General features: G+C 36.9%; 1 protein-coding gene across 1 annotated transcript in view; it reads left to right on the forward strand.

Moving 5' to 3' along the window:
- Positions 1-26,653, forward strand: part of ATP6V1A (ATPase H+ transporting V1 subunit A) — a 65,961-nt gene that overhangs the window by 10,712 nt on the left and 28,596 nt on the right. The window contains exons 2-4 of the mRNA XM_039256633.1: positions 20,583-20,677; positions 24,146-24,287; positions 25,881-25,935. Coding sequence (XP_039112564.1) covers positions 20,593-20,677; positions 24,146-24,287; positions 25,881-25,935 — 282 coding nt within the window. The 5' untranslated portion in view covers positions 20,583-20,592. The remainder of the gene's footprint in view (positions 1-20,582; positions 20,678-24,145; positions 24,288-25,880; positions 25,936-26,653) is intronic.

Raw genomic sequence — 26,653 nt, forward strand, 5'->3', positions numbered from 1 at the left:
GATATGTACATTTCAAGTTTTGGTGTGTATGGTCAAATTACTCTTTAGCAATGCACGGAAGTTCACATTTGTCTTTGGTATTGTGCTGAAATCTGCCAAATCATTTAGCTTGAGTCTTTAGGAAGCTGAGTAAAGGCCTTTACATTTCTTGCACCGCTGAATTATGAGTGTCTACCATCTTGTGATAGCATAGGTAACCCATTATGTGTAATTAGTGTAACAATGTCAGTATGAGAACAAGGTATGACCCTTGGATTTCCTGTTACTTTCAAATAATGGTAAGTATTCTGGGTATAAATTGAAATGCTATTTATGTGATTTATACACTGAAATGCTATAAATTGAAGTTTGAATGGTGTCATTTGAAAGAGCAAAATGCTACAATCATCAATGCACATTATTAAGAGTAAAATGCTGTGATTGTTAATAATGTGGAAGTGCTTTCAAATAGTTAAATAGGGAATCAGATTGCCAATTAAGGCCATTGAGAGCGTGATAGATAAATGTATGAATAATTATATATTTTCTTGTGAAATATGGGTTTTCAGTAATCTGTAAGTCCTAGTCTTAGGTTTTGCAGAATTTGCCGGGAGGGGGAGGGACAGGAAGGGGACTTTAGTCAGCTGAGTTACAACATCCACAGATTAAAAAAAATTTTTTTTAATGTTTATTTTAGAATGAGAGAGACAGAGCATGAGTGGGGGAGGGGTATAGAGTGAGAGAGGGAGAAACAGAATCCAAAGCAGGCTCCATACTCCAAGCTGTCAGCACAGAGCACAATGTGGGGCTCAAACCCATGAACCATGAGATCATGCATGACCTGAGCCAAAGTCGGATGCTTAATCAACTGAGCCACCCAGGTGTGCCCACAAATTGTTTTAAATATAATATACTTCAGCTTAGTGTTCTCTATCTCATTTGTTTCAAGAAAGGGAAAAAATTATTAATCCAAAGAGCAGGCTGACTAACACCAAATTCTTTAATGTGATCCAAAGAAGACACTTAAAATACAGATTCTGCTCTGCTCTGGTCTTAGTTTAGCGTACCTATCTGTAGTACTTGACTGTACCTACAGTGCTTGAATGCAGATTTATAGTACTTGCTATTATTCATTGGTGTGTGTGTGTGTTTTAAATATGATCTCATCCCAAAGGTATTGTTGGATAAGGAGGTGGGTGAAGTACCTATAAAGAGGCGGAGATAAACAGGCTATCAGTACTTTATTGTGAACTGTTGCTACTTCGAATTAGAACAGTATAACAACAATAAGACAGTAACTTTCCCTTTCCTTTTACCCTCCAGGTGAGTCATTGAACCATAGCAATTTTGATATCCGAAATATAGAGCTTAGCCTGCGTCTTGGAAGACAAAACCTTTCTATACCTCATATTTCAAAAGTTCATTCAAGCTAGAGTTAAGATTTTCCCAAATCCTCACCAGCATATTGCCATTTAGCCTTGTTCCGAAGACATAGAGGAATAGGTACTTTAAAGGCATAACTGACTGCTGTACTCCTCAGCTGTTAAGGATTCGCAGGATTTGCTGAACTTGACAATATTGAAGGGTGCTCATACAATACATCCTTATGAGGAGCCACATAAATGCATTCTAAACAGACAAAAACCCATTTGGCTGTTTTCAATGGTTCCCCCTATGATGCTCCTTGGGTTAAGATTCTGAGTTTCATAAGCCATATAGTCTTTCAAAACCATAAGTAAAAACATGAATGTGGTGTGTATTGTACAAGTATTTATGCCCTACATGAATCAAAATGCTAATAATTTGTGCTTTTTAAAGTTTAGTTTTATTGAAGTATAATTGACATACTTGCATATATTAAGTGTAGTCCGGTGTTTTGACGTATGTATACACCTGTGAAGCCATTGTTGCAATTAGTGTGGTGAACATGTCCTCACCTCCAAAAGGTATTTCCTCATGCTTCCTTGTAATCCCTTCCTTCCATACCTCTCCAGTACCCGTTTTCAAACACCTTTTTTGTATCACTATAGGTTAGTTTGCATTTTATAGAATTTTACCTTAATAGAACCAGTTTTTATTTTTCCTGTCTGCCCTTTACCTAGCATAATTATTGTGGGATTCTTGTAGACATTGTGATACCACGATTGGTTTATCCATTCATCTGTGGATAGATATTAGGGTTGCCTTTCCACTTTTTGACAACTATGAATAAAGCTACAATGAATATCCATATAAAAGTTTTTGTTTGGACGTACGCTTTCATTTTTTTAAGAGCTTATTTATTAAAGTTTATTTTGAGAGAGAGAGCACGCATGCAAGTGGGTAGGGGAGGGACAGAGAGAGGGAGAGACAGAATCCCAAGCAGCCTCGACACTGTCAGCAGCAGAGCCCTACATGGGGCTCAGACCCACAAACTGTGAGATCATGACCTGAGCCAATATGGAGAGGTGGACGCTTAACCAACAGGGCCATCTGGGTGCCCCTTAAAGTATTTTTTAAAAAGATTTTTTTTAAGTAATCTCTATACCCAACATGGGGCTTGAATTTAAAACCCCAAGATGAGAGTCATATGCTCTACCAACTGACCCAGCCAGTTGTCTCCATAAGCTTTCATTTCTTATGGATAAATACTGAGTAGAATGGCTGGATCGTGTGTGTGTGTGTGTGTGTGTGTGTGTGTGTGTGTAACTTTTTAAGAAACTGCTAAATTTTTTTCCAAAGTGGTTATATCACTTTACATTCCAGTGGCATATGAGAGTTCTGGTCCTGTATCCTTACCAACATTTCATATGATAAGTCTTTTTAATTTTAGCCATTCTATCATGTTCAGAGTGCCATTTTATTGTGGTTTTAATTTGTCTTTCTAATGATGTTAGGCATCTTTCATGTAATTATTTACCACCCATATATTTTCTTTGGTGAAGTATATGCTCAAACCCTTTGCCCATCATTTTAATTGTGTTTTTTAAGTCCAGTTTTGGAGAGTTTTAAGATATATTCTAGATACATCCTTTTACATTTGTGCTTTGTAAATATTTTTGCCCAGTATGGATCTTGGCTTTTAGTCCTAACAATATATGAAGAGCAAAAAAGTTTTTAATGTCCATGAAATACAGTTTATCAATTTGTTATCTTATGGATTGTGTTTTCAGTATTGTGTGTAATAAATCTAACTAGTCCAAGATCACAAAGCAAGGTTTTACATTTAGGTCTACTATCCGTTTTTAGCTTATTTTTTAAATAAGGTACAAGGTATGGGTTGAAGTACATTTTTGAGAAAGAGAGTGAGTGCGAAGGGGCAGGAAGAGGAGATAGATAATCCTAAGAAGGCTCCACACTGTCAGCAAAGAACCTGACATTGGGCCCATGACCTGAGTAGAAATCGAGTCGGATCCTTAACTCACTGGACCACTCAGGTGTCCCTTAAAGTACCTGTTTTTTGCATTTACATATAGACTTATTCTACTCCCACTTACTAAAAAACTATACTTTCTCCACTGACTTGCCTTTGTACTTTTGTCAAAAGTCAGCTGTCCGTTTATGTCTGTGTTATATAGCCTTTTTGATAAATGTAGAATTTTAAGTAATAACACCAGATAGAACAGTAGCGATTTTATTCTTTGTAGAATGATTTGGTGTTGTGGCATTGATAATATTAAGTAAAATAACTGCTAACATTACAACATTTTTAACTTCTAGCAAAAGTTTTTATATTAAAAGGCCATTCCTATGGGCGCCTGGGTGGCTTAGTGAGTTAAGCATCTGACTTCGGCTCAGCTCATGATCTCACAGTCGTGGATTTGAGCCCCCCGTCGGGCTCTGTGCTGACAGTTAGCTCAGAGCCTGGAGCATGCTTTGGATTCTTTTTCTCCTCCTCTCTCTGACCCTCCCCTGCTCATGCTGCCTCTCTCTGTCTTAAAAATAAATAAAACATTAAAAAATGATATAGAAGGTCCTTCTATGATGATGATATCTGGTTTCAGCTTTGACCACAGCTAAATATTGTTTTTTTAGATCTTGGCCATTGGGCATTATGCCAAAATGTGTATTTAGTGCACCTCAAAGGAGTTCTATCAGTTTTCACTCAGTGAATGAGCATGCCTATTTCCCATATACCTTTTGACAGTATTGTCACTGAGTACTGTTCAGTAATTGCCTACTATGTGTCAGGACGCTTTACTATGCAGTTGGGGGTACTCAATGAGCAAAGCAGATGTGGTCCTGTTCTCCTGGCATTTACAGTCTGGTAGTGGAGACAGACATTGAACAGCTCTGTTCACAGATTTTTAATTATAGTGGTAGCAAGTATGACAAGGAGCAATATTGAAGGCTGTGAGCACATACTGGGAGGAACTGGAAGTTAATTCCTTAGCAAACTATACGTTTGAAAATCTCTCTATCTGTGATTAAATCCTCTTCCCACAGCCAATTTAGTTACATAAACCCTGGTTGTTATTAATCATGGAATAGTAGGCAAGCCATTAGAAATGCAGATTTCTTACCTTCTGAATTGGAAATGTCTGTGAACTTTCAACTAAAGTCATATATTTAAATCCATGATGTAAGGTGTTTTCCACCTCTACTAGGCATCATTCTTTTCCACTTCTGTACACACTTTATCCTCTGGGTCATATTTTCATTGCAGAGATTTTGTGAATTCCTGAGTTGAAGATGAACCTGTTTATGGTGATGCTTTTTATAAACACTGGGTTAATGTGCCTTTGCACATTTTGTGAACCTTCTATCCCTTCTATTCAATCCATGAAATAAATGGCAAGACAGAACCATTTAAATATATAAACATTATTTTATAACACAAATGTAATAGCATTTTCACTGCAGCACTGTTGGTGCTGACTCTTGTATGGACATCGTTCTCAAATACATATATTGTTTATAATTGGCCAGTTTGGCTGTTGGTGATATGTTTTCTTGGCAAAGCAATCCAGAATATGTCTCATTAATATTTAAAAGAGTGATATCGTAATTGTCGGCAGTTTTCAAGAGAAGTTTCTAAGTATTTTGAACAGTAGCTTTTTTTTTTAAGTGGTTGGAAAATTTCTAGGTTGACTACTTTTGAAGGGGACAATTCTCATGCATGACTGCTGACATTTTTTTTTAATTGGTAAAGTCATTTCATAGGCATTTTATGTGAGACAACCTATCCAAAATGCTCAGAGACTGTGAAGGATCCTCTCAGAAGAGAATTTGCTAAGGACAGTCCTTGGTACTGTGAACTTGGAGCGGCAGACTATTTAACACAAGAAATTTCATTATTATTATTATATTAAATACGTTAGGGCTGAGGGAAGACTGTAGGATTTCAAATAAACTAATACTTCATTTTGTTGTTAGATTTTAAAGATAGTTCTAGTTTTTCACTTTCGCAGCGTTAAATACCTATGGAAATAAATACTTTCCATTTGTCAAATGTATTCCCAGAAGTACAGTTTATAATCAAAGGGTTTGAACATTTTTAAGGGCTTTGTTGCAGTTGCCAAATTGCTTCCCATATTTTTTAGAAAATAACCTAAATTGCCCTTTGTTTGATGGTTACAGGTCATTCTTTTTTTTTTTTTTTTTTTAATTTGAGAGAGCACGTGCTTGGGGAAGGACTCCCAGGCAGGCTCCACACCCAGCATGGAGCCCAGGCAGGGCTCAGTCCCACAACCCTGGGATCATGACCTGAGCTGAAATCAAGAGTTGGACGTTCAAGCAACTGAGCCACCAGGCACCCTGGTTATAGGTCATCCATATGACCATTAATCAATTCATAATCTCTTTCCTTATCTACTTTTTATTTATTCTTGGAGAGTAGCCCTGTAATTGGTATTTTGCTGCTTTAACTCTTCAATGATCTAAAATATTGGGTAATAATTTTTAATTGTGAATAAATTGAGTCAATAAGACAATATCAAAGTCTCTTGAAATATGTAGAAACTTAGAGACTATCATTTAGCAATTTAGAAATCAATTTTTCTATTTCTTAGTCTTTATTGTAATAAGGGTTGGTGAGTCTGATCTATCTAAATATTATTACACTATATGTAGTTCTAATACCATATATGATTGTTTCTAGGAAATACTTTTTCCCCCCCATTTTAACAACTGAAATGAATATCTGTCCTGCAGTTTCTGGAGTGTGATAAAAGAGTACGTTACAATTGATGGTATTTTAGATTACATGAAACATGGTATTACTTCTAGGTAGGAGTGTGTGTGTGTGTGTGTGTGTGTGTGTGTGTGAGAATTGCTCTTAGGGGACATCACCATAAAGAGTATCCTTATGGATCTTTAGTTGGTTGCCTTACCTTGGCTTCCCCTACTCAGTAAGTATACTGAGTATACTCAATAGTATACTAGCAAAGTGTAAAAAAATACAAATAGCAAAAAATGGGAAGCCATCTAGGTACCCAGTAAGGAGAATTATTTGGGAAGCTATGATATCCATTTAACAAAATATTATACAATTTAAGATGATACTTTTTTTTTAATGTTTTATTTATTTCTAGGAGAGAGTGAGAGAGAGCGTGAGCAGGGGAGGGTCAGAGAGAGAGGGAGTCACAGACTAAAACAGGCTCCAGGCTCTGAGCTGGCAGTCAGCACAGAGCCCGACGCGGGGCTCGAACCCACGAACCGCGAGTACATGACCTAAGCGAAAGTCGGACGCTTAACCGACTAAGCCACCCAGGTGCCCCTAAGATGATACTTTTAAATAACAGCGTATGAAAATGTATTATAGTGTTGATTACAATTTTTGACAAAAATTGTTTATTAGGAAATAAGTCAGTAATATTTAAGTGATGAGACTTTCCCTTGGACAGTTTAAGAATAATAAGCATATTGCTTTTGAAAATAAATTTTAAAGAAAAGTATAAGAATTAAAGGCTTATTTTCTTTACTGTTTATATCATTTGGCTCTCTTCTTCGCTGTTTACATGTTAGGTTACTTAGGATATAAATCAAGGGACTTTCTTCTTGGACTTTTTTTTTAACCTGAAATTGAGAAAATGTTCTAAAAATTTACAGAAAGTCAAATGGGATATTAGTATTAGCCTCACTAGAGCTTTTTACACTCCATTTCAAGTTTAAGAAATAAGGAAAATAAGAGGAATTTCTCAGGTACTATTTAGGTAGCTTCATTGTTCCAAATTTATGACAGTCTACTAACCAGCAAGTTTACATTACTATTCTCTGCTTTTAACAATAGCAAAATTGAGTCTGTTTTCATTAATACTCTTACTTGCTCCAAAGATGGTCATTTTCTTCTTAGATATGCCCATTTACTTTGCACTTCATTAATATTTACTCTTTTTCTGCTATTATAACCAGTTTGTGTTATGAAGCTAGGTGTTAATAAAATATGGCATTATGCACTGTTCTTTAAAAATCTTAAATTTTTAGGAGATGGATATTTTAGGAGCAGTCAATTCTTGGTTGTTCTACTGATTACTCTTTAGTTTGTGAATGATCTGTCATCTTTTCATCTCCTTTCTTTTGCATGAATATTAACCTTTGTAATTCTAACATAGACTCAGTTACAAATGGAAAATAGGCACCCCATGGTTTTAAAAAGAGAGGTAATAGGGGCGCCTGGGCGTCTCAGTTAGTTGGGCATCTGACTCTTGATTGCTGCTCAGCAATCAGGTCAGATTGCTGGTGGTTTGTGGGTTCAAGCCCAATGTTGCACTCTGCACTGACAGCATGGAGGCTGCTTGGGATTCTCTCGCTCCCTCTCTCTCTCTGCCCCTCCCCTGCTTGAATGCACTGTCTCTCAAAAATAAGGGGCGCCTGGGTGGCTCAGTTGGTTAGGCATCCAACTTCAGCCCAGGTCATGATCTCATGGTTTATGAATTCGAGCCCTGCATTGGGCTCTATACTGACAGCTCAGAGCCAGGTATCTACTTCAGTTTCTGTGTGTGTGTCTCTCTCTGCCCCTCCTCTGCTCATGTTCTGTCTCTCAAAAATAAATGTTAAAAATTAAAAAAAAAATAAAGCATTTTTAAAAAGAATAAAAAGAGAGGTAATAAAGGTTAAGGCTGTTGGTAAAATAAGGTCTTTTGAATTATCTGTTATAAAATGCCTCAGTGTTGGGGCGCCTGGGTGGCTCAGTCGGTTGAGCGTCCGACTTTCGCTTAGGTCATGATCTCGCGGTTCGTGGGTTCGAGCCCCGCGTCGGGCTCTGTGCTGACTGCCAGCTCAGAGCCTGGAGCCTGTTTCGTACTCTGTGTCTCCCTCTCTCTCTGACCCTCCCCTGCTCACGCCGTCTCTCTCTCTCTCTCTCCTAGAAATAAATAAAACATTAAAAAAAAAAATGCCTCAGTGTTAAAATCGGACTAACTCTGTGCTTCATCAGTTTATACCACTGTTGTCTTGAGTGGGTTGCTTAAGTCTCAAAACCTATTTCCTAAGCAAACAATTCCAACATCGTAGCACTGTTGTTAAGTGTTAAATGACATGTGCCGACTTTTTAACATAATGCCTAGAGTGCGCTATGTGCTTAATGAATAGTAGTTGCTGTTATCTGTTTTTAATTTCAGACGTTTTATCAAGTTACTACTGTGGAAGCACTTTGATGTTTGGAGGGAAGGGTAAGAAAATGATAAATATGCTGTTTGAAGGCCAGAATACTCAAGTATATTCATGTTATGGCTAACCATTTATCATAGGCTTCTAACCTATAAATTTATATCATACAACTTATACATTAAATACAGTATTTTGTGTTTTTAAAAATTTTTTAAAGTTTATTTATTTGATAGAGCACACGTGCACACGAGTTGAGTAGGGGCCGAGAGAGAGAGAGAGAGAGAGAGAGAGAAAGAAACTCCCAAGCAGGCTTCATGATGTCAGTGCAGAGCCCGATGCGGCTCCATCTCACAAACTGTGAAATCATGACCTGAGCCGAAATTAAGGGTTGATACTTAAGAGATGAGCCATTCAGGCACCCCCAATATTTTGGGGGGTTTTTCTAAAACTTTGGACTATCACATTCAATGTAGTACAGTTTTATTTATAAAAATTTGAAGTGAAAGGAATCTAATTGGTTACTTCTAGAAATCCTATAAAAATTGCTCGTGGACAAGCCTGTCAACAAACCAAAAGCGTAGCTGATTCAGTTTGAATTCTATTCTCCACTGAAGTGTCCACTCTAGCTTTTATTTTTACTGCTTCTTACATAGGAATGCCTTTAGTCTGATAAATGAAAGGGGGTGTGTGTGTGTGTGTCTGTGTGTCTGTGTGTATGCGTATCCTCAAAAAGTTTTGTTCCAATAGGAATAAATTTTTCCTGATTCCATTAGTCCGGTTTGCCATCTGTAATTTTTTTGTACTTCTCTACTCTTTGGTTCCCACTTTTGTCTGCACATTTCCTTATTGTCCATCTTAGTAATTTCTATGCACTGTGTGAGTAATGACCTTATGTTTGTCTCTATTCTTAACCCTTGGTCTATTTATTGTTCTTTTTTTAAATAGCAATATGAAATATGTGTAACATATAAAAATATTTATTCTTGAAACTCTTTCTTTTAATGTTGATTAATTTGGTAGACCAGTAAAAGCAACAAAGACCCAGATGCAGGGTGGCCTGTCTGCTTAGATTGGCTCCCCACAAGGTCCTAAGTTTATTCATGTCCCAGGCAGGTGAACACATCCTGAGCAAAAAATGTTTATCATGGCCTGTATCTTTTAAAGAGCAAAGGAATCATTTCCACAAGCTTTTCAACAAACTTGGCCTTACCTCTTATTTGTCAAAACATTACACACTCATTTCCAAACCAGTCATTTGCAGAGGAACTGGAATTCCCTTCATGGGCTTACCAAAACTTGAACCAATTTAGGGTTTTATTGGCAAGATACAAATGGAAACGTAGTTATGTATAGTCATCTGCTGCATAAGCCTTTCTAATGGAGTTACTAGGTGGGTTGTTTAAGTAAAAATGAATAGGAAAGTGTTTCACAAAATGATTTACCACTGTACTCTATAAATATAAGGTAATGTTTTAGCTTATTACTATTATTATGTTATTGTTATGTTGATGTTATTAGCATATTATTGTTACTGTGCTATTACTTATTTTATAACGTTTTTGACCAAGCATAAGAATATCAACCAGGTTTATGCTGCCTATCTCTAAGAACGTAAACTGTGTACAAAATTAAGCATTAAGTATCTCAGGATTTTATATGTAAATAACATTGTTTTGGAACCTTGATATTTAGCCCTCACGTAACACCTCATACTTGCCCCCACTAGCCCCCAGTATTTCTGGAATGATGAAATTACCAGGTGTAGTACCTCAGTCAGTAGCAATTTAGAAAGAACTTTGTTAAATGGAGGAAACAGAAGTGGGCCTCGGTGTTGTGCTTTGCAGTGTTCTGCAGTGTGGAGGAGAGACTGATGACTCATTAGATCAGATGGTTGCCTGTGCTAACTTTCTGGATTTTTCCCCTTCCGTAGCAGGATTCAGGATTTTGTTTTGTTTTTAGTTTTTTACAAATAATGAGCATAAAACCGTACAATTTGTGACTTTAGGAATCTTAGTTGTAAATTGCATTCACTTTTTATCCTTAAAGTAGGAATCAAGAAAGTAAATGCAAGGTTTTTATGTAATCGACTTGATTTCTCTGATTGCAACTATGTAAACCACATTCTTTTAATGAAAGCAATTGTTTCTAAAGTAGGTATCATGCTTTTATTTATCTTTTTAAAATGTTTATTTGGGGGGTGGGTGGAGAGAGAGTACATGTACACATGTACACATGCTACACATGTGCTAGCAGGGAAGGGGCAGAGAGAGGACAGAGGAACTGAAGTGGGCTCTGTGCTGACAGTAGAGAGCCTGACATGGGGGCCCGAACTCAAAAATGGTGAGATCATGACCTGAGTTGAAGTCTGACGTGTAACTAACTGAGCCACCCAGGCGCCTCCTGTGCTTTTATTTTTTAGATGATGGAAAGCAACAAGAATAGCTGTATTTTGTAATAGGAAGGAGTTATTAAATAGCATGTAAAACTTAATGTAGCATGAAATCATATCATGTTATTTTAGACATGGAGATTTGGGATAAGATTAACTGTCAGTGTAATATAACTTGCAACATAATTTGCTGATTTGGAGTTACAATGTTGTCTTTTTAAAAAATGTTTATTTATTTTTGAGAGAGAAATAATGTAAATGGGGGAGGGGCAGAGAGAAAGGGAGACACAGAATCGGAAACAGGCTTCAGGCTCTGAGCTGTCAGCACAGAGCCTGACACATGGCTCGAACTCAAGAACCACTAGATCACCACCTGAGCCGAAGTCAGATGCTTAACCAACTGAACCATACAGATGCCCCTAAAATGTTGTCTTAAACATCTTTAAAAGCCTGTGCTTTTTCACACTGAGGCATAAGCATTAAATAATGAAATAGAAGATTTTCATGTGGGGTATTTTTTAAAATTTATTTACTTAAATTCAAGTTAGTTTTTGTACAGTGTAGTATTGGTTTCAGGAGTAGAACCCAGTGATTCATCAGTTGCGTATAACACCTAGCGCTCATTCCAATAAGTGCCCTCCTTAATGCTCATCACCCATTTAACCCATCCCCTTACCCAACACCCCTCCAGCAACTCTCAACCCTTTGTTCTCTGTATTTAACAGTCTTTCATGGTTTGTCTTCCTCTCTGTTTTTATTTTATTTTTCCTTCCCTTCCCCTATGCCCATCTGTTGTGTTTCTTAAATTCCACATTTGAGTGAAATCATATGATATTCATTTTTATGACTAACTTCTTTAGCTTAGCATAATACACTCTAGTTCCATCTATGTTGTTGCAAATGGCAAGATTTCATTTTCTTGATTGTAGTATTCTATTGTGTGTGTGTGTGTGTGTGTGTGTGTGTGTGTGTGTGTATATACCGCATCTTATTTATCCATTCATAAGTCAATGGACATTTTGGCTCTTTCCATAATTTGGCTATTGTTGATAGTGCTGCTGTAAACATTTGATGAATGTTCCCCTTTGAATTAGCATTTGTATACTTTGGATAAATACGTAGTAGTGCAATTGCTGGGTTGTCTGGTAGTTCTGTTTTTAACTTTTTGAAGAACCTCCTTACTGTTTTCCAGAGTGGCTGCACCAGTTTGCATTCCCACCAACTGTGTAAAAGGGTTCCTTTTTCTCCATTTCCTCACCAACATCTATTGTTTCCTGAGTTACTAACTTTAGCCATTCTAACAGGCGTGAGGTGGTATCTCACTGTTGTTTTAATTTGTATTTCCCTGATGATGAGTGATGTTGATCATCTTTTCATGTGTCTGTTAGCCATCTAGATGCCTTCTTTGGAGAGTGTTTATCATGTCTTCTGCCCATTTCTTTACTGGATTATTTGGTTTTTTGGGTGTTGAGTTTGGTAAGTTCTTCATAGATTTTGCATACTAACTCTTTATCTGATATATCATTTGCAAATATTTTTTCCTATTCCATCAATTTCCTTTTAGTTTTACTGGTAGTTTCCTTCGCTGTGCAGAGCTTTTTATCTTGATAAGGTTCTAATAGTTCATTTTTGCTTTTATTTCCCTTGCCCCTGGAGACATGTCTAGTAAGAAGTTGGCTCTGGCTGAGATCAGAGAGATTGCTTATGTTTTCTCCTAAGTCACATTAGGTCTCACATTAGGTCTTTTATCCATTTGAGTTTATTTTTGTGTGTGATGTAAGAAAGTGGTCCAGTTTCATTCTTCTGCATGTCACTGTCTAGTTTTCCCAACACCATTTGCTGAAGAGACTGTCTTTTTTTCCACTGGATATTTTTTATTTTTACTAGTTTCATAGATAACAATGAAGGGTGATTAATGGACACAAAGTAGTATGTTGTTATGGCTATGCTTATCGAACTGCTATATGCTTAGCCCTATTCAGTGATTAAGCCAATATAATATGCCTATCTAATGAATTTTATTTTATTTGTGGGAAGGAAGCAATTTCCTCTTTATCTTATAAAATACATATTGTATATGACAGAGTGCAAAACTTGCTTGGAATAAGAGAATGTACAAGAGCATACAAAGAAATTTCTCTGCTTTATAGTAGACTTCTATAACATCCTGTTCTCTGTCAGGACTGGAAAGAGGTAGGGGTTTTTTCATTCACTCTTGTTTTTCTCTTATTGGGATGCTTTGGTGAAAAAATGTTAGAAGTACAATGGGAAACCTTATCTCAGTGCTGTGGGAATTGAAAATTTAATTTTCAAAAGAGCCCATTACCTTGGACCTGCCGTTGGAAGTTTCTCAAAGTGCTTGAATGTTAAAGAAGTTGGAGCCGAAAACTTCTGGACATGGAAAACATTTTCCAACTCTATCTGAAAATAGTATTTTAGAAGTTAAATAAACTCTTAATTGGCACTTCTTTTCCTTTAACTACTGATGATGGGTTCTATCTAAGTTTATGTTGAAGGACAAAAAGCAAGTTACTTGTAGAAACTAAGGCTTTGGTTGTAAGGGGACCTGACCTCTATGTCAGTTGCTTGACTTAGCCCAAACATTGCCCTAAGTGCTCTGCTTTCTAAAGCCACTTTTGTATTTCTCTTCCCCTCTCACAGAATAACTAGTTACAAGATAACTAAGAAAACAGGCCAGAGATCTTTGTGGTTCAAGTGTGAGTTTAAGTTTCAGTTATCCAGGGGGTAATTATTTACTTTATTCATTATTTGAGCATTTTGGGTTCTCTGGAATCAGATGCCAAGAGTCTATTGTATAAGATGTTTTTTAGGGATCCACACATGTGAAAGGAAGGGGACAGACTCTAAGTTGGGCAGAGAAGTTGAAATGCAGTTCAAACCTAGAAAAGCCTTAGCTGATCTTGTGGGGAAATCTAGAGTGAGTATTACTTATAAGAGAATTCCATATCTGGTTGACATGGCTGGGTCTTTATGCCTCCGTTTTGCTCTGACACCAGGTGCAGGTTGCCCTGTTAAGGGTGTGAATGTGGGCAAGGCAGCTGTTCAACTGAGGCAGACCCTGAAGGGTTGACTGGCAGCTGTTGGCTACCACTGATGACATTCCCCTGTCCTCTTGTTTTTCCCCAGTCTTTTCTTGATGGGGGAACTAGATGCTGCCTATCCGAGTCTAATTTTTTTTTTAATGTTTATTTATTTATTTATTTTGAGTAAAAGCACAAGTGGGGAAAGGGTAGAGAGGAAGAGGGAGAGAGAGAGAATCCCAAGCAGGTGACATGGGGCTTGATCCCATGACCACAAGATCACGACCCAAGCTGAAATCAAGAGTCTATGCTCAACTGACTGAGCTACTCAGGTGCCCCCTTAGTCTAATTTGACAAAACTATTGCCTTGAGGCAGAGACTGTTGTCCTTCCTACCATGTAAGATTGTTTAGATGCAGACATTAGAAACCAGCCTTGGTTTCTAGGCAGAGTGTGCAGGGCTTAAGGCCCAGAGGCATTGGAGTCAGATTGCCGAGATTCAAATCCCACCTTTACTTCTCTCTCATTTTGTGATCTTGAGCAAACTTAACTTAAATCTCCATTCCTTAGGTTTCCCATTTGTAAATTGGAGGTGGTATCGGTGGGTATGAAGCTATTAAGTAACTATTCACTGAGTGCTTCTTTTCTTTGCCCAGGTACTGTTTATTGTGCCTTCCTGACCTGCATTCTAGGGAGTGATACAGATAGTAAAAGAGTGAACTAAAAAGAAAAATTATATTCTTTCAGGTAGTTAGTTTATAAGTGCTGTGAAGAAAAGCAGATAAATAAGAGCCTTGAGGCTGACAGTGGGAACAGGGAGTCTGTTCATGGAAGTGAGAAAACACATTCCAGGCAGTGGCACAGCCGGTGTAAAGGTCTGAGTTACTGGAGCCAAGATTAAAATTTAACTATGTTAAAACATCAGAAATGGACAAAAGTGCTCGGAATTCCTGATTTTATACTTCAAAACTGATGTTTTCATAATTTTCTTATTTTATCCTGAAAGATGTGTTAAGAGCTGGGGATATATTTGCAACCACTTCTCTGCATATAACTCAATGAAATAGAAAAAGCAAAGTTACTCATAGTTGTTATCATTTTTGCTCCTCTTAACACTGACTTTTTAAAAAGTAGAATCATCTTGATTTGCTATGTAAGATATTAATCAGATGAATATAGATTTGTAGATCTAATGAAACCGTCTCTAAGTAAATTTATAGAATTATTATTTAGGCTCTTAATTCTCTTATTTGATGTTACTGTTTCTAATGTCTGTTGTCTTTAGCATAAATTAAATGACATATGCCTAAAAATTAAAAAGTTTAAAATTACAGAAACACTAGTTCCCATGGTGGCTAGGATTATTCAGCTGAGTGATAAACCCACAAGGCAGCTGAATCATGAGTAAACCCTCTGATTTCCACTAATCATTGTTCATACACTTAGAGGCTGTCACTGTTGTTTTAAAGGGAACGTATATAAATACTTATTTTAAAAAATCAGAACAGATCCCTTTACTGCCTTATGAACTCTCCAGAATACCGTGGTGAACCCGAGAAGATATGAATCACCTGTGAAGAAGCTCTGCTGGACACTCCAGTGTCTCCTTATTCATCCTGCAGGTCTCAGCCTAGCCTGTTCTAAGTCCTGCCCCTCCTGCCCAGATCTGGGTCCCATGCCTTTCCTTTATGCTCTCCCAGATCAGCCTGCACAGCTCTATGATGGCATATGTGTCATCTTATGCCACTTACTGTGGCTACCTGCTTGTCTTCATATCTATCCCACCAGGCCAGAAGCTCCTTGGGGGAGAGATTGTGTCCTATCACTCCCTCCTATTTTCAACCTGTAACACATAACACCTGGCACATCATTGATGCTTAAAATCCATTTTGCTTTAAAAAATAAAGTTATAATAAAATACATGTAATAGCTAAGAAAAAGAGTAGCCAAGTGACTAGATTTGGTTCAAGTAACAAGGTAAGAATACACTAGGTGCTATTTATTTATTACACTAGGTACTTTTTAGGAAGTTGGGCAAGATTAGCTTGCATTAGCAGAATAAAGTTGGTAGTCATCGCTATTATTTTTAGTTTTATTTTATTTATTTGAGAGAGACCAAGACAGTGTGAGTAGGGGAGGAGCAGAGAGAGAGGGAGAGAGAATCCCAAGCAGGCTCTGCACTGCCAGCACAGAGCCTGACACAGGGTTCAGACTCATGAAACCACGTGATCATGGCCTGAACCTAAACCAAGAGTCAGATACTTAACCAACTGAGCTACCTAGGTGCCCCATCACTATTACTTTTCTGTTAGGCTTACTGTTAGGGCCTTGCAACAATCCCATTAGATTTTACAGATGAAAGAGAGCCTCAAAAGGTTGAAAGAATGTGATTTGCCCAAGGATGCAAATTAAAAATCCAAATTCAGTCTGTCTGACACAAAGCCGTGGTCTCTGTATCAATAAAAAGAAGCAGCCAGGACGGATGAAATGGTATTCTTCAGTACTTACTCATATAATATTCAGAATACTATTTTTTGAATTTTTTTTGCTTTGCTTTAAAAGAGAAGAGTAGCCTCTGGAGAGAGAAATCTGAAAAACACCCTTGGAGAGTTAAGGCACTGAAGAGAATTTCCTTGGAGAGGTCCCGATTCTGTGTGGCTACAGCTGTTGGAAGAAATAGCCAAGAGGGTAGAAACAATGGGGAAGTAGATTTATGTGGAATATGATGTTTTCTAAGGGAGATTTTTAAAAATAGAATGGCTTTTTCAAAATTCAAGCTCTGTTTAGTGGCATTACTGATGAAATTTTTGTAAGCATTTAAATTTCACAAGGAACATTAAACAAATTTGTAATTCAACCACATCTATGGGGTAGTTAGTAGGATTGTTCCTGCTTTTCAAATGAAGATATGAAGGATTTTGATTTGTTCAGATCCTCCTGTAGCATGTCCCTGGTAGAACCAGAAAGCATCCGAAGTCTCCTGACTCAAGAATTCAGTGCCGTTTCCTCTTTAATAGGCAAGTGACCATGTATCATGCAAGCTATGTAGGAAATACTTGTATTTGGGAAAGAAGCTAGACTCTGATTATCAAGTTTTCTGACTTCAAAATTTTTTATTTTCTGAAGATTAAAATTTGACTTCATTTGTTTGTTCACTACTTCTTTGAAGACTTTGCCCAACCTGTTTCCCAAGTAAATGTTTGTTTTTATTTAATTTTATTAAAAACACTTTTTTTATGTTTTTTATTTATTTCTGAGAGAGGGAGAGAGATAGTGTGAGCAGGGGAGGATCAGAGAGAGAGGGAGACACAGAATCCGAAACAGGCTTTGGGTTCTGAGCTAGCTGTCAGCACAGAGCCCGATGTGGGGCTCGAACCCATGAACCGTGAAATCATGACCTGAGCCAAAGCTGGGCGTTTAACTGACTGATCCACCCAAGCACCCCTAAATATTTGTTTTTAAATTTTGTTTTTCGGGAATGTAAACTGGTGCAGCCACTCCGGAAAACAGTGTGGAGGTTCCTCAAAAAATTAACAGTAGAACTCCCCTATGACCCAGCAATAGCACTGCTAGAAATTTACCCAAGGGATACAGGAGTGCTGATGCATTGGGGCACATGTATCCCAATGTTCATAGCACTCTCAACAATAGCCAAATCATGGAAAGAGCCTAAGTGTCCATCAACTGACGAATGGATCAAGAAGATGTGGTTTATGTATCCAATGGAATACTACATGGCAATAAGAAAGAATGAAATCTGGCCATGTGTAGCAACGTGGATAGAACTCGAGGGTGTTATGCTAAGTGAAATAAGTCAGTCAGAGAAAGACAGATACCATATGTTTTCATTCATATGTGGAACAGGAGAAACTTAACAGAGGACCATAGGGGAGGGGAAGGGGAAAAAATAGTTAAGGAAAAGGAGGGAGGCAAACCATAAGAGACTCTTAAATACTGAGAACAGACTGAGGGTTGATGGGGTTAGGGGAGAGGGGAAAATGGGTGATGGGCATGGAGGAGGGCACTTGTTGGGATGAAGCACTGGGTGTTATATGGAAACTAACTTGACAGTAAACTATAATTTAAAAAAGATATTTACCATAGCAAAAAAAAAAAAAAAATTTGGTTTTTTTTTTCTCATTATTCTAAGTAGTTTCTAGAAAAGCTTGTTCTATCTTTTCTATATTCCATTCTTTTGCAGTTTCATACCTGATTACTTAACAGCCCCTTTAATGCATCTTTAGAAAGTTGGAAAATCCTAATAAGCCAATTTCCCCTTTTCATTACTTCCTCAACTGCCCTTCCTCCAACTTAATTTTCCTATTGAGAACACAAAAATCTTTCTCTTTAATTGTGACATTTGTGATTGTGGTATCTGGTTTCTTACTAATTCACTTCCATTGTTTCCAGTGCATATACGTATAACCTAGCTTTATCAATAAATTACCAGCCTGTTAATAGTCTCTACTGTATCACTGCCATCTTCAAGTTCTTGGTACCTTTCTTGCCCCTTTGATCATATTCTTCTCGCTTGTAAAGTCTCCCATATCTCTGTGTGGTTTTCGTCATTGTTTTCACTCATATTTGTTTCTTTAATCACTGGGTTCTTCCTTGTTAGCCCTATCCACTGTTACCCTTCTGAAGCCAGAGTGTATTCAGCAGATCTCCACTGTTAATGACTTCATTGTTAAACTCTCCTCCCTGATTCTTTCATATCTTGGTTAATGGCTTACAAATTGTGTCCCATGGAGTGTATGGTTCTGTAGTGATCCTTCAGTGGCTCCAAAAAGACAAAAACACAACTCAGCCATGCCTGACTTAATCCCCAAAGCCCAAGGTTTGTTTTTCCTTTCTCTTTCTGTATTCTTTCCAGCAACCTGTCCCTCATACCTCATCTACATTGGTTTGCACTTCTCCCACATCTGAATCCATTTCTCTGTTACCAGGGTGTTCTCATTTTGAACACTAAAGTCATTTTGCTTATAGTACCTTTGTTTAAAGCCTGTGAAAGCTCCTTTTATTCACAGTCTTTACTCCCTAAGTTAAACACAGGGCCTTTTCCTTGGTAGGAGCTCAGTAAACATTTAATGAATTAAATTCCATTGACACTCAACCCATAACCATTTCCAGAGCTTTCCAGCTTCTTATCATGCCTGCATTCCATCCCCTACTTTAACCTATTAGATGAATTAAACATCATTCTTCTTATAACAATTCTTCCTTGGTTATTTTCCTATTATGTATAAGATAAAATTCACTTGGCATTCATTTCAAGACCCAAACATCAGTCTCTACTGTTGCATCCTTACTTTTCACTGTTAACTTAATATAAACCTTTTATTCCAGTTATACTATCTATTAACTGTTCCTAAAATTTTTATTTCCATTCTTTTGTTCTCATTATTTCCCCACCTGGAATGCCTTTGCTTTCCTTCTTTTCTTAGTTTATGCTAATTTTACTTGACCTTCAAGAAGTCTTCCCTAATCATTCTAATATTTGTACTTTTAGTAAATAAGTGTGTATTATTTGGTACTTTATTATTTATTGATCTGTGACCCTTTATGGTTGTTTGGGGGACATTATTAGATTTTATATTTACATGTATTTTATCTCCCTTATTAAGTATTTTTTATATTTAATAATTATTAAGTTAGACCAGCAATCAAAAGTAAACTTTATACTTTGGGATCTGCAACCAGATTTTCTGTTTGGACTTGAATTGTTCATTTTTTAGGTTTTTGAGGTTGCACATCTATAACAAAGGTGAACTGAATTTCTTAAACTGTTCTGTGTTTGCAAAAAGAAGAAGAGGAACAAGGAAAATTACACCCAGAAAAATTGTAAAGATAGATAATACATTAAAATTTTTTTATTGTAAGATATAGTGTGTCAGATAGTGACACAGTTCAGGGAAGTTGTAATTTTATTTCTTATTTTTTACGTTTAATGTTTTTTTGTTTTTGAGAGAGATTGTGCTCAAATGTAAGTGGGGAAGGGCAGAGGATCTGAAGACAGGATCTGAAGCTGGCTTTGCACTCACAGCAGAGAGCTGGATATGTGGGGCTCAAACTCACCAACTGGGAGAGAGCTGAAGTCAGACACTCAACTGACTGAGCCACCCAGGCCTCCCTATTTCTGGCAATTTTAAATAGATAGGCAGAGAAGCTCTTCAGAGAAGACAAAATTTGAGTTAAGACCTGAAAGAGATACAGGAGTAGTTATCTTGGAAAAGAGTACTCCAGGCAGGACAACATGTGCAGAAACCCTGGGGCAGAATGTATGTATTCTTAAGAAATGGCAGAGTTCAGCATATATATATATTTATATACACAGAATGATTAAGGGGAAGAATAGTTAGAAAGTTCAGAGTGGTAATGGCAGGAAGGACAAGATGTTGCAGGGCCAGGTAAGCCTTTGGAAAGACTTCACATTATTTATTACACTCCTTAGTATTTACTATGGAGTACTTTGCATTTTAATAACTGTAGACTATCAAGGAATGAAGTACTTTCAAGCAAATTTTAAGAACTTTATATTTTACTCAGAAGAAGTGGTAAAAACTCAAGAATACCAATGATGAAATTGACAAATATTAGTTCTTTTGCTTTATGGTTTGTAATTAAAACTTTTTTCTTTAACCATAGGTAAAGTAACATGATGGATTTCTCTAAGCTACCCAAAATCCTTGATGAAGATAAAGAAAGCACATTTGGTTATGTGCATGGGGTCTCAGGACCTGGTAAGTAATATGTAATAATCTCAATAGAAAAGATTCCTAGCTTCAATTAATGTCTTTTCAAGGCACTTTAGGCAAAATACACAAGTTTCTGTTCACTCACAGAAGTTGTATTTGTCCCTAAAAGATTTCATAGTTGCTATATGACTGAGGTAATGCCTCTATCATAAGAGTTTCTCTAGCATTCATTACTTTTTTTTAAATTAAGTTTATTATTTATTTTGAGAGAAAGTGTGTATGTGAGTTAGCGGGTGAAGGGGCAGAAAGAAAGGAATAGAAAGGGACTGAGAGAGTCCCAAGCAGGGTGCAGAGCCTGATGTGGGGCTTGATCTCATGAACCGTGAGATCATGACCGAGCTGAAACCAAAGTTGGACACTTAACTGACTGATTCACCCAGGCACCCTTTTTGTATTCATTACTTTATTTATTTATTTATTTTTGATGTTTTATTTATTTTTGAGAGAGAGAGAGAGACAGTGTGAGCAGGGGAGGGTCAGAGAGAGAGGGAGACACAGAATCCGAAGACAGGCTCCAGGCTCTGAGCTAGCTGTCAGCACAGAGCCCGACGCGGGGCTCAAACCCATGAATTGTGAGATCATGACTTGAGCCAAAGTCAGACGCTTAACCGACTGAGCCACTCAGGCACCCCTGTATTCATTATTTTAATTTGATAATTATTGAGCACTAATTTGTGGTATCAAATTTATTATGTAAGTATGTATTGTTCAGGGTTTTAGATATGTCTTAATATTTTTGTTACATCTGAGGTGAAATAAGGCTATATGATATAAAGTTTATAGCTTTTAGAATATAATACCCTGCAGATAGTAGGCATTCAGTAAATATATGTTAATGTGGTTTGAACTTCAATAAGTTTTTTCTGAGCATTTCTCAACAATTTCAACCATGGCTCTTTGCATATATAAATCCTCCTGAACATTTATTTCACATTTTCACGTAATTAGGTATCTATGGGAAAGAAGTTTTATGACATGAGAATGATAATAGAAAGCAGTTAAAAAAACTACTTTGTTTTATTCTGCCAAAATTTGGGATATTGCATTTTAAATAATACATCTCATTCTAGTATTCATTGATCTTACTCCAGTTACAAAATATGATTCATAGTTTCCATGGTAAAACACATTCGTTGATTTATAATCCTTAGTGCTGTGGATACTTATTTTTCCCTATGTCTCTCTTTCTCTCTTTTAAATTTTTATTTGAGAGAGAGTGTATACAAGCATGGGAGAGGGCCAGAGAGAAAGAGAAATAGAGAGAATCTTAAGCAGGCCCCATGCTCAGCACAGAGTCCAACACAGGGATAAATCTCGTGACCCTGGCATTATGACCTGAGCCAAAATCAAGAGTCAGACACTTAATCGACTGAGCCACCCTGGTGCCCCTCCTTATGTCTTTTTTTTTTTTTAAGTTATTTATTTACTTTGAGAGAGACAGAGACAGCGCAAATAGGGGAGGAGTAAACAGAGAAAGAGAATCCCAAGCAGACTCCACACTGCCAGTGCAGAGCCCAGTGTGGGACTCACATTCACAAAACCATGAGATCATGACCTGAGCTGAAACCAAGAGTCGGACTCTCAACCGATTGAGCCACCCAGGCGCCCCTCCTTTTTATAAACCTCATGCTATAGTCTTTTTGTTCTAATCACAGTGGAGGTTATGACCCTTTTCTGGTGTTTATGCAAATGAAGACAGTAAGTTACAGTGTTTATTTCTCCCTAAGAAGCTTCTACAGCTTAGAACTTAGTGTTTGAACTTGAACTCATTGGCAAAAATACATTTCACTGTTTTCAGTTTCCTTTGCTTTTACAAGAAACAGTTTTCCTAATGATCAGAAGGGTTTTCAGGAAAGGCAGGCTATATTCAAGAACTTTTAGGGAAAATACAAAAAAGAATACCATCAAAAGAGTTTAGGCAAAATACTTTTACAAAATTTTACAAATAAATCTTACAATTTATTTGACAAAAATAATGTTTTAGAGAAAAATATTGTCTGAAACGTGTAGTAAACAGCTCCTAGAACCTATTTCTAATTCTTAAGTACTTAATAAAATGATAGGAAAATGGCATACTTTGGGTTTATGAAGATTGATTTAAAATTTTAGTTATCTCTGACATTTCAGTGCATCTTAGTTATAAGATGACTTATCTCTTATATAGTAGGTATAGAGGTAAATATTTATGAAATTAACAAGTATTCATTGTTCTAACACAAGTTAATTAAAATGCTTTAATAGCTTCCACTTGAATATTTTCAAGTGGATAGGTAGTTTTAATTAATTGTATCAGGAGGCTAAATATCAAAAATAGAGTTACTCTGGGTTGCCTGGGTGGCTCACTGGGTTAAGCTTCTGACCTTGGCTCAGGTCATGATCTCATGGTTCGTGAGTTGGAGCCCTCGTCAGACTCTGCACTGACTGTGTCCTGACAATGCAGAGACTGCTTCAGATTCTGTCTCCCCCTCCTCTGCCTCTCCAGCTTGTATGCATGCATGTGCACACACTCTCTCAAAAATAAATAAACATGAAAATAAATAAATAAAAATCAAGTTATTGCTACACAGACCTGAAAATGTACAACTTTCCCTGCCTCCCAGAAAAGTAGCTTTTACTTACTAGACAATGTGATGTAAATAGTAGATAGTGTAAATTCTGGTTCAGTGTTTATAAGAAATAGGAATTATAAATTAGGACTTCACCCAGTAGAGATGACTAATTATAAACATCTTTATGGTCTATGAAAAAAAATTTTTTCTAGATTTTATTTTTTAGGTAAATTGGTACACCCAACTTGGGGCTCAAACTCACAATCCCAAGATCAGGAGTCACATGCTCTGCTGGCTGAGCCATCCAAGTACCCTTGAAAAAAAATTTTTGATGCATATGTGAGTTTTTCTAGGTACAGCTGTCATAAGTTTATCAAAGAGGCCCTTGTCTCAGAAGAGTTTTAAGAGCCAATGTGAAGTGTTAGAAATGAAACTAAAGATGTTGTTTTACATATAACTTCTCAAAGGAATGGTGACAGTGTAGCAGACTGATACTTGTGTGGCATTCTGCCCTGCAGCTCTTGTCCTAGTTTTAGTTTAAACTTTTTTTTATTCCAAATCCTTCATTCCGTGTATTATAGCAACCTGGGTTGATCAAAGTGTGTCTCGATGCTGCTAGGTAAGGTCTTGTTTCCCAAATAGAACTTTGGACTTTTTGAACATAGTTTTCATGTGTACTATGTAAATGAATAAGCTTTAACCTAACAAATTCATTTTGTTTACCTCTATATCATATGCTAAAAATGCATATTGTGGTGAAACTGTATGTATGTTTCATAGTGGGTGTTTTATTTTTCTTGTGAGTATGTGAGAGAGATGTATTATTGGGTTAACCAGCTATTTTAATTATGTGTAACTCTTCACAAAATCTTAACTTACCAAAACACTCATTTGCTCATTTCAGTGGTTACAGCCTGTGACATGGCAGGCGCAGCCATGTATGAGCTGGTGCGAGTGGGCCACAGTGAGTTGGTTGGAGAGATTATCCGATTGGAGGGTGACATGGCTACTATCCAGGTGTATGAAGAAACCTGTATCCTTTTTTGGTTCAATTTCCCACCACTTTCTATAAGTCACAATTTAGGGATTTATAGCAAAGGTGGAAACAGCAACAGCCAGTGATACCAGATGCATGAAATGCTGGTGTTATAAAGAACCCTAATTTTTATAGGAATTTTGAGGAAAGGTACTAGGAATTAATGGTCTTATTTTTTTTTTATTTTTTTTAAATGTTTTATTTATTTCTGAAAGAGAGAGAGAGCATGAGCAGGGGAGGGTTAGAGAGAGAGGGAGACACAGAATCTGAAGCAGGCTCCAGGCTCTGAGCTAGCTGTCAGCACAGAGCCTGATGCAGGGCTCGAACCCAAGAACCAAGAGATCATGACCTGAGCCGAAGTCGGACGCTTAACCAGCTGAGCCACCCAGGTGCCCCTTAGTGATCTTATTTTAAGAAACTAATATTATCTTCTGAACTTTCCTTGCTCCTTATATTTTGGTAGTTCACAAACTTTAGGGGAAACCAATTAGAATTTTTCCTAAGAGTAACATTTTATTTTTGTAAGAAGAAAGCATAAACACGATGCGGGGCTCGAACCCACGAACCGCGAGATCGTGACCTAAGCGAAAGTTGGATGCTTAACTGACTAAGCCGCCCAGGCGCCCCTAAAATTATCTGAAAATTTAAATAAAATTAGAAGTCTTTGTAGTTATGAAATCATGACTAATCGAAAGGACTTTTTTCTATTGTTAGCTTTATCTTTCATTCAGTCTTTTTCTTGGTTTGAAGATTTAAGATAAAAACGAATGAATGTGTATACAGTGACAACCCTCTTCACCATTGCCATCCTATATTTGGCCAATTTTCAAAATATGCATGCATGCAGCCTTTTTTATTAATTCCTTTTATGGTATATCCTTTTAGGTTGTTAGTTGCATATATGAACCAATATAAATATGTTTTCTTTCTCCCTTTTTCCCCCCAAAAGACAGCATACTATATGCAGTGTTCTATACCCTTTATTTTTTATTGAAGATGGATAGGTATGTGATAAGTATAGAAAAATGTTAGTGGTAACATCTAACTGGTATATGAGTTCACTGTAAAATTTTTTCAACTTTGCTCTAGGTTTGAAAAGTTTCATAATGGAAATGAAAACATATTTTGAAGATCTTTCTAGAGCAATTTATAGAAGTTCCTCTTCTTTTTTTACAGCTGCATAGAATTCCATCATATAAATATATATAATTTATTAAACTCTTCAGTGATAGAAATTTTGGTTGTATCTAATCTATGTGTGTTATAAACAATGTTGTAGTGTAACTATAATATGAATTCACAGAAGTTGGATTCTTGGGTCAAGATTTATGCATTTTAAATTTTGATAGATTTTGCTGAATTGCTGTCAATAAAAGTACTGATTTTACTCTTGTCAACAAATATGTGAGGGCAGCATGGTTCCAGTGTGCTTACTTGCAGATTTTATTCTTTTGCTTTTCAAAACCACTTCTTAAAATTTTAAGTTTTTGTCCAAGTACTAGTATCCTTTCTAGGGGACTGATATTCCTCAGTAGTATCGTTGAAATCATGTATTAAAGGGAGTTGAAACAGTGTATTAACCATATATTGCTTCTCTTTTTAGCTCTGTGGTTCCCAGACTGTGCAGAATGCATCCTGGGCAGCTGCAGCAAACTCATGTGATACCACAGGATATATAAAAGTTTTGAGGTTAACACAGGAATATTAGACATGCTGCCAGACATCACGTGAACCAGTAGCTTCAGTTAATAAACACTTTAATTATTTGGCCACACTATATTCTTGTCTATGATGTCATATCTTTGGGAAGCTAGCTGAGTGGTGATTGTTGGGCTAGAAAACAAGTATCATACAAAAATGAATGTGGGACAGGTATTCAGTTTGAGTTCAAGGTTTGAAAATGGTACAATGCCCAGTAAGCACTTACATCCCATTTGTAAGAATTGATGTTATTTAAAAATTAAGCTAAAATATTTTTTCTTTCAATCTATATATTTTTCTCTCAGTGCCACTTAGTGGTTAGGACATACATATTGATTAAATTGTTTTGATAGAACTATTTTTTTTTTTTGACAGTATATATATATATATATTTTTTTTTTTTTTACAAATAGTTTATTGTCAAATTAGTTTCTACATAACACTCAGTGCTCATCCCCAAAGTGTCCTCCTCCATGCCCATCCCCCCTCCCCCCCACATCCATCAGTCCTCAGTTTTTGTCAGCATTCAAGAGTCTCTCATGGTTTGCCTCTCTCCCTTTCCCCCACCATTTCCGCCCTTCTTCTCCCGCTTGTTCCTCCGTCAAGTTCCTCCTAATCCTCCTATACGTGCAAACATATGGTATTTGTCCTTCTCTGCCTGACTTATTTCGCTCA

The sequence above is a fragment of the Hyaena hyaena genome, unplaced genomic scaffold, assembly GCF_003009895.1.
Source record: "Hyaena hyaena isolate Hyena2069 unplaced genomic scaffold, ASM300989v1 scaffold_582, whole genome shotgun sequence".
In the NCBI taxonomy this organism is placed as follows: Eukaryota; Metazoa; Chordata; class Mammalia; order Carnivora; family Hyaenidae; genus Hyaena; species Hyaena hyaena.